Here is a 9,530-nt window from a genome sequence, read left to right as displayed (position 1 = left end):
GTCTGCTTCCTTAATTCTTAACATATAAATATATGTACTTAGGCCCATATCTCTATCATTATAAATATATTCACATATGTACATGCCTATATTTAGACCTCTATAAATGTCTTTTGCCTCCTAGTTCCTTTCTATATTTCCTTTTACTTTCCTCCTGTCCCGCTATCATGTTTGACCTTTATTCGGCACTCAGTAATTTCTCTCAGCTACATTACCCTTGATCGAAGCCCACCAGACATTGTACCACCTCCTCGCCATTGATTTTAGATCTCTTGTTGTTCCCTGTTTGTTAGCTCCCTCCTCCATTTCCCCAACCTGTTCTTAATATTATCATAATATTATCATCTGTATAACCAGATGTCTTTGCATAATCAATAAAATGCAGGTAAATAGCTTTGCGGTATTCTCTTCTTTTAATTAAGATCCGTCTGACATCAGCAATGATATTTAAATTTCATCTTTTTAAATGGAGTTTTAAAAGAAAAAGGGCAATGACTTACATTGAGATGGGTTCTTGGATGTATGACCAGTCACCTTTTCCACCTCTCTTTCTGAGGCTTCTGAGCTCGGAGCTGTTGAGCAGTATTGCAGCATTTGGTTCACATTTTACTGCGTAAGAAGAACCACAAAAGTATTTTGATGTCTACTTCATAGATATACTAATAAAATCAACCCAGTTAAGGTTCAGGAGCTACATTACCTTCAGAGGTTGATTTTCAGACCATGAGATAACAATAGGACAGGTACTCTGGCCCTATGCTATCTAGTAGAGCAGCCATGAGTCACATGTGGCTATGTAAGTTCAAATATTTTTAATTAAAAATTCTGTTATTTTTTTCCTGCTGAGTATATTTTAAGCACCCAATAACCACATGTGGCGAGGGATTACGCTCCTAGACTGCACAGTTGTAAACCATTCCTATTATCCCAGAAAGTTCTGTTTAACAGCCAAGGTCCAGAATTTCTCTAAAGAAAGTGAGTGTGTAAATTTCAAAAGTAACCCATATGATGAAGACAGTCACAATAACCCAGGGCATGCTCAGCATAGGCCTAAACTGGCTTCTTGACTGTGTTGTACTCCTAGTGACCTGCCTTCATGAACAGGCTGCCCAACTTTGTAAGAGGTACCTACTCAGGCCCAATTCTAGAGGGATCCACTAATGCCATTCACATCTCATTATAAACATGCTTATTCTGCACAGCACTTGGCTGTCGCTGTGGCCTGACCCTCTGTGCATAGCCCCAGCAAGCCGCTGGTCAGGGAACAGCAGGACGTTAGGCCTTAGTGAACGTCTGGCGAGCAGGCACTCTGACACTAAGCTGGCACGTGCTGGCCCAGCAGGGGCCGAGTGAGGCGTGACAAATTACTCAAAGAGCTGAGCTAAACTTAGGGCTGACAACCACCTGAGCCTCTGGACTGCCATGGCCTGCCGTCAGCGCTCAATTCATAGCTCCCCTTTCAGTTCACAGTCTGCTCGTGGGTCTGGGAGAGAGCAGCACATCCCTTTAATGGCCTGTCATGCTCTGCCCAGTATTGTCCTGATGTTTCCTGAAAGGCCCCACTGTATCCAACACATATATGTAGTGTGTTCAGGACAATGACACAGGGGAATTGTGTACATGTTTTTTTCCAAATGCTATATTGTAAACAATATCTAAAGAGGCCACAATCTCAAATATAATTTAAGGAAAACATTTTTTAAATTTTAAAGGGACAGAAACAAAAAGACAACAGACATATCATTCAGAAGAGGGAGGACATTAGCTCAAGGTCAAAATGGCATCAAAACATTCACAATCAGGAAGTTAGATAAATAGAGCATGAAGCAAAGTGGTGGTAGTGGTACTACTGGGTACATTGGGAGAGTTCCGACCCATATCGCCCCTATGCACAACAGAAGCAAACACTGTCCAGTCCTGCACCATCTTTATAATTGTTCCTGTGCATGAGCCGTTGTCGCAGCCCCTGTGTCAGTCTATCTTGTTGAGCGCCAACATTAAAAGTTAGCGTGTGTATCTACATTCCTACTTTTGTTCGATTTTAAGGTTTGAGTGGAGCTATTTTTGTTAAATGGTTTAAACATTATCTCAAGGCAATCGTTTCAGAGGTTCACCCAGCTTCCATTGGCTCTAGAAAGTCTGGAGTTCTTGAGAATTTTAAATTATTTTCTACATGTCCCCTATGTCGATCAGTATTCTTCTATGGAATTTTTGATCAAAATGTTCAGCCACGGTACTAGACAGACTCCAGTTCTGGCCTCATGGCAAATGGAGCAGTTGTTCAAGGACGCAATTGGCCACCCATTTTATGTCCTCTTCTGTCCCTCCTCTCCGTTCTCCTCTGTTCCATCTACTGGGACCAATCGTGGCTGCTTGCAAAGTTTCCAGATCCCAGGCACTGCACAATGAGAGAAGAGGTAGAAGAGAATCAACTTACATATATGTTAAAGGCTCTTTTGTGCATTGTTCTAAGATATACTAGAATTACTTTTCTTCTTCAGGAGTTGCATATAATAATTTGATGGTGCTCAGCAATCCCTCTGTCCCTAATGAATTAGCTTATTTTCCAAAATGCTTAAAACATGTTCTGTTGGGTTTTTTTAACTGTACTGGATAATGAAGAAATCGAAATGAGACATCATGCTGACCTATCCAAGTGTTAATTCATAAAGTTGTGTATGCAGTATTTCCATCCGTGGAGAGTTGTTCTGACGTTATCCTGTTCTTGGAAGTGCATGATTCACCTTGTGAGGAAGCAGAGACCGTACACAAAGGGGAAGGTTTGCTTGCTGCCCTACGAAAGGCTGCCCGCACAGGGGTCCTATTAAGACAGCTGGAAAGTTGCTTCAGTGTGTTACGCTTGTAAGTTTTATTGGTGACTGGTTTTTGATTACACATTTGAAAGCTGTGTGTTCCCGACTGCAGTTCTAATTAAAAACTAATAGGCTTTAAAAAAAATTGCATGTGTATCCATTGCTAGATTGTGCCATATATTACTTCTTATTTTCTAATACTCATAGCTTATCTTTGTTAGAGGCTCAACGCCCCTTTAGAGTATACCTCCTGACCTTCTCTTTTCCCAGTATCATGCATTTTTTTAAAAATGTGTGTGCAATTGCATTAACAGTTCCTACTTTCAGTATCGAGGAGGCTGAAATGTTTCATCCAATGAAATAGGAAATGAAGATTCAATAGTGGAACAGGACTGTCCATTGTAATGTCTCTGATTTTTGTTTATTTAAACCATATTTAATGATCTTTTGACATTATTCTATAATTGTTGGTTTGGATTTTTTGTTTTTGAAGTTTTTTAAATGATAAAGTTGATTGCAATTGAAGTTTAAGAGAAAGTTAGATCTCAAAGCCAGAATTTTATTGTTATGACCTGTTTAATTTCAGAATTTTATTATGTCCACTTTCTAAGAGAATACTAGAGAACTTGCAGGATATTTCCTTCATGCAAATAGAAAAGCTCCATAATTGTCTTAAAACAAAACGAACCATGTTGTACATGTCACTCTGCGCATGCGTTTATTTCCTTAACCGATTACTGCAGCTATGAAGAACGAGCTCTATACCTCGAAGCAATAATGCAGAATCACCGTGAAGTCATGACATTTGAGGATTTTGCAGCCCAAGTATTTTCTCCGTCTTCCAACTACCCCTTCAGTGGAATGGGTGAGTGTCTAGTTATTCTTCTCTCACACGCTTAAGACCCATTTGGGCAGCAGATGTACACCTGCTTTTCACAGATAAATGGTTGCAAATTTTAGAAGAACATTCTCTCTGAATCAACTAATGAATATCAAAAGGAACGATGACATTCATTTTAATTTGTTTTGCATCTGAGCTTTTCACTCAGTTCTTTTCTTCAGCTATCCTGTTAACCTCAGAATCTAGCAAGGTTAATGAACTTTTTCTCAGTAATGTGTTCTGGTTCATTCAGGAGTGTGGGTTTCTTGCTGAGCTGGGAATATGTTGTTTAAAAGCGATGCCCCAATCAGTGCTTACTTATCAAAAAGGAGTTCCTCACAGTTGAAGTCGTTGCTACTAATGCTAAATGGGGATTACGCTGCCAAGATACCAGGGTCAAGGATTAATACAGGAGAAATGTAAGCACAGTGTCCCCTAGCCAGCCATCACACAGGGCAGCGGGCCTGCTTTCCTTCTGGAGCAATCTGTGTGCATATGGACAAACGACTGACGAGAGCAGCACCTGGTGTAGGACCAGACTAGAAACTGTCTCAAGGTCATCTTAATGTGGTAGGCCAGTGGAAATTTTCAGAAAATTTCATGAATATCCTTATTTTTAGGACCTCATTATTTCCAATTTGGTGGGGGTGTGGAATGTACTACTATTTAAACTGATTATGTTATTGTGATCTTTTTTCTTTCTTTCCCCCCCCCCCAAAATAGAACTATTTGGGGGACATTTTTTCGTGTAATTACAGATTAATTGCTTTTCAGAAAGTAAATGGGATATTTAGTTAATGTACATTGAAATTCTCAATGAGGGGCTTCCTTCTCCTACCATAGAGCTTAATAGATTTTTAACCTGTGCCAATTGCCTCTGAACACTGCTTTTCTTCTCCAGTTTGACGTGTTAACAAATATCTTATGCGCAAAGTGAAAAAAATTAAATTCAGTGAAATAAATCACTTACAAATAAAATCAGCCATGCATCATTGTTTAACATCACTGGCTTCAATCCTTGCCTCTTCGAGCTTTGTTAGGAGATAAGAGGGAGATGCAGGCACTTGTACAGGGAGCCAGGAGCAGCAGGCAGAAGGCTTGGGAGATAAGCAAGCTGGCAGAGGTAAAGGGAGCCACATGATTTACATAATCACGCCTCTGCTTCCTGGTGAGGCATCAAGAAACACTGGGATAGCCTCTATTGATCTTTGTCAGACTGGAATACTAAACAACTTGAGGAAAGCTTATAACTTAAAAGCTTTGATTAGTGTTTCCTACATTAAAAGAAAAAAAAAAGAACAGCTGTGAATTGAATTCTTTTATACACTCTTGTCAACATTTTAAGGCAAAAAATAAATCCATTTCAAGGGAAATGAAGATTTTATACACAGTCTGGCTAGAGGTTTAAAATGGTTTCTGATTTTTAGGTGAAAAAAACATGAAAGATCGGAGGCCAAGTTATTTGTTTAAGATCCCATTGAGCTTTTTCTCATCCTTGTGAGGTATTAAGACTTGATTTTTCAATGGAGGTTTTCTTGGTGATGGTGTTTTTGTTTTTAACTTTGAAAAAGCTTTTCATTTTTTAAAATTTGGTAGAAAACTTGGACAACCACTAGATATTTACATTTTTTAATTCAAGTGTTACATTTCCAGGGTTCTTAAGATGTTATTGAAGCAGGTATTGATAACATTTTCTACGTATATTTTAGACTCTGTACAAATGATTTTGATCCTGTTTATTTAAGCAAATTCAAATAAACCCGTGTGTAAGTAACATCTTAAGTGGAACTGTAATTTGAGTTTTATGACCTACTAATTGGGGAGGATTTTTACCAGGCATCTTCAAGAATGCACATATATCAAAGTAACTTAATAGAATAGAAATTCCAAAAGCACATAAATAGTGGGCCTTTAGGACTTTTACAAAAGGAATATTAAGCTAAATAAATATCAAAGCAAATGCTGATCTCTCCTCTTTACTAATTATTAACATCAGTAATCAATGTTATATTTCATAATATGGTATCATAGGGTTTTAGGTGTTGAACAATAAAAAAATTTTATACACCCATCACCAATACACAAGTGTGATTACAAATCTGAGCATAATGCTCTATGTTAACACTTTGTACATCTGCCATAACAATGATTGGGAAGGAATTAGAAATGAACTTGTTTTAGAATGAAATTTGGAGGCAGTGCAATCAGGAGCCTTGGTGGTATAGTAGTTAAGTGCTCAGCTGCTGAGTGAAAGGTCAGTGGTTCTAACTCACCAGCTGCTCAGCTGGAAAAAGACCTGGCAGTCTACCTTCATAAAGATGACAGCCTTGGAAACACTATGGGGCAGTTGTGTTCTGCCCTATAGGGGCGGTATGACTTGGCTTGGTTCTATGGCAATGGGTTTACACCGAAAGAGTACTTCAGTGCCTTATGTTCAGAGTTGCATCTTTGTCTCATTTGTGTATTAGTTTTACTTTTGAGGAATCTTTATCCCTGTTACTACTTTTGCTGATAAAAACATGTTTTTGTTTATTCATAGTTTTTAATGTACTTGAGACTAGTACCATCGAGCCCACATGAAATTAACACCATGTCTACTCTTCCAAGTATTACATCGACTAGGAAAAAAAATTACTCTGAGCAGCTTAAACTCTCATAGAGCACATAGGACCCAATCAAAGAATCCCTCGCCATCAGCATCATTAAAGTGGGGTCCTGGGCTCCCTGCTCAACCAACCTATGCACATTCTAAGGAAGTAGAGCCTCTGAGAGATTTCCTTTGTCTCTTTACCATAAGGACCCTCTCCTGCTTGCAGAAGGAAAACTAGCCTTATTTGTCTCTTTACCATAAGGACCCTCTCCTGCTTGCAGAAGGAAAACTAGCCTTATTTGTCTCTTTACCATAAGGACCCTATCCTGCTTACAGAAGGAAAACTAGCCTTAGGACTGTATTCGCATCTTCCTGTATCTGGAGCAGCAAGCCAGGATGCAGCTTGCAGCCTGCATTTCTAAGAGAGTTGTCTCCTGACATCAGCCTGCTACCACTGCTAGCTCAAAGTGCTCTTGGGTGTGGTATATGCCCAGAGACCCACTGTTGGGAAATACTCTCTGCCACAGATCCACAGACACCTGAGGCAGCTACTTAGGGCAAGTTGGTTGACTAACACCTATTGTTCATGATGCCCTGTCAGCCTGAAATGAGGATGCTGGGCCTTTCGTTGTAATTCGACTAATACTGGGGTTGTTCGGCTTTTTAAAAAGAGCTTTAAATATATATATATTTTCCCAACCCCTCACCTCAAGAAAACCAAAGTGACTTCCATTGAGTCAATTCTGATTCATAGTGACCCTTTAGAACAGATTAGAGCTGCTCCTTGGGGTTTCTGAGGCTATCAATCTTTACAGTAGAAGAAAACCTCATCTTTCTCCCTGGGAGCAAGCTAGTAGGTTTGAACTGATGACCTTAGCAGCCCAGTGCATAATCCACTGCACCACCCAGGCTCTTTATCAGAAGATGTTATTTGAAAATAATATCTGCCTCATATCCACTTCATCTATTACTTGTAATTTCCAGATTATAATAGGTATTTGAAATTTGAACTCCTTTTTCACCTAATCTAGTAGATTACTTTTCTTTATTGCTTACATACTTAAAATGTCTAAAAGGTTCCCCCTTTCCACCCCACCCTCCCTCCACCCTTCCAGTATCGCCACTCTCAGCACTGGTCCTGATGGGCTCATCTGTCCTGGATTCCCTGTGTTTCCAGTTCCTATCTGTACCAGTATATATCCTCTGGTCTAGCCGGATTTGTAAGGTAGAATTGGGATCATGATAGTGAGGGGTGGGTGGGGGGGTGAAGCATTTAGGAACTAGAAGAAAGTTGTATATTTCATCATTGCTACACTGTACCCTGACTGGCTCATCTCCTCCCGGCAACCCTTCTGTAAGGGGATATCCAGTTGCCTACATCTGGGTCTTGGGTTCCCAATCTGCACTCCCCCTCATTCACAATGATTTGACTTTTTGTTCTTTGATGCCTGATACCTGATCCCTTTGACATCTCGTGATCACTTCTGAGCTAGATGGCTGTTTGTTTACCTTCAAGTCTTTACAACCCCAGACACTATATCTTTTGATAGCCAGGCACCATCAGCTTTCTTTACCACATTTACTTATGTACCCCTTTGGGTTCCGCAATTACAAGGATCTACATATAACCTCCTCTCTGGGGGATGGACAACAGAAAAGTGGGTGAAGGGAGATGCCAGACACTGTAAACTATGACAGAATAATAATAATTTATAGATTATCAAGGGTTCATGAGAGAAAAGGGGAGCAGGGAGGGAGGGGAAAAAATGAGGAGCTGATACCAAGGGCTCAAGTAGAAAGCAAATGTTTTGAGAATATTGATGGCAACAAATGTACAAATGTGCTTGACACAATGGATGTATGTATGGATTGTGATAAGAGTTGTATGAGCCCCCAATAAAATTATTTTTTTAAATGTCTACAAGGTAATAGTTTTAAAATACTAGTTGCACTTAACATATGTATTTATAGGGGTGTGTTTGTGTGTGTCAGGGTGTGTGTGTGTGTAGATATAGAGGAGTCTAAGTTTGTGTTTTTAATCATATTACTGATAAAAGGAGGCCACAGAGAGGTCTTTAAAGGGTTAACTGAAATGAGCACCCTCAACTGTTGGGAGGGACTGATGTAATCACTGCAGCTCAGAGCCAAGTGCATCTGTTCACCATGAGGTCATTCTTCTGCATGCTAATGATTTGGAAAAATCAAGTCTAATGTTTGACATTATCGGAAGGGTATAAATAGTATAAATCTTTACTTTTGGGAAGCTGCTGTTAACGAAAGAAAAAAAACCAGCCTGGACTAGAACTTTTTCCATCACTGCTTTCAGTGTCACATGTAGACTTTTAAAATCTAAGAGGAATCCACTTGAGTCTTTTGATAAATGAATCCCATAACTATCATTACAGTCGAAGCTAGCAATTTGGTAGTCAAGGACTATAGGTATGTCTAATTTAATATCTAATTGATGAACTTCCAAGTAGCTTGGTGAGAAGTTGATAAAAATAGATTTTTCTCCCAAAGAGTATCTAAAACCAAGTTAAGTGAGTAGCATACCTCGTTTCACTACATTTGCTAAAAATGGCAACACTGTTTAGATTCATTGCTACGTTAATATTACTCTGGAGGCCAGCAGAGGGAGCACAATTCTTCATTTGTTAGTTCTATAGACACATAGCCCTCCAATGTGTAATCAGAAATGCTTCCTCCTTCCTGCCAGGATTGTAAAGGCTTCAGGACTTGAAAACCAGTGGGGAAATTCCTCCGTATCTTCCTCAGATTGCGCCATCTTTAAATGTAGGTCATATCTGAAGCTTAAACCAGATTAGTGTCTGTCAGTTTTAGAATGCTGTTGGTAATGGTATTTTGCAAAATTACAAGTTTTCATATTTTGTGCTCAGAATTCATGTGGATTACCACTTGGAAAGAATTATTATGCTCATCTACCTAATAAAAACATATATATTTGTGTATGTATATATTTTTCCCAAAAACTAAATTAGCACAGATGCTTTATCAGAAAATTCTGTATGGAATCATTGGGTTATTCTATTGGTCAATAAATTCTGCTTGTAAAACTGGAGACAGTTGATAAGCATGTTATAATAAGAATTTTGCTTGAACTATATTACTGAGCAGTTAGCAATCAAGTTAATCTCCCAAAACAGCACAAAGTAAGCCCAAACCCTAACTTAGAAAGGGCAGTCATATTACAGCTCACTCTCTCTCTTTCTCTCTCTCTCTCTCTCCC

The 9,530-nt window shown here is 39.2% G+C and overlaps 1 protein-coding gene across 1 annotated transcript in view; it reads left to right on the top strand.

Annotated features, from left to right (window-relative positions):
• Window positions 1–9,530, top strand: part of RALGAPA2 (Ral GTPase activating protein catalytic subunit alpha 2) — a 364,385-nt gene that overhangs the window by 335,487 nt on the left and 19,368 nt on the right. Inside the window, exon 37 of the mRNA XM_045295177.1 lies at window positions 3,557–3,678. Coding sequence (XP_045151112.1) covers window positions 3,557–3,678 — 122 coding nt within the window. The remainder of the gene's footprint in view (window positions 1–3,556; window positions 3,679–9,530) is intronic.

This window comes from Echinops telfairi, unplaced genomic scaffold (assembly GCF_000313985.2).
Source record: "Echinops telfairi isolate 266 unplaced genomic scaffold, ASM31398v2 ScPeMD7_5592;HRSCAF=6446, whole genome shotgun sequence".
NCBI classification, from domain to species: domain Eukaryota; kingdom Metazoa; phylum Chordata; class Mammalia; order Afrosoricida; family Tenrecidae; genus Echinops; species Echinops telfairi.
Note: the sequence above shows the minus strand (reverse complement) of the source record. Positions and strands in the feature narration are given on the sequence as shown.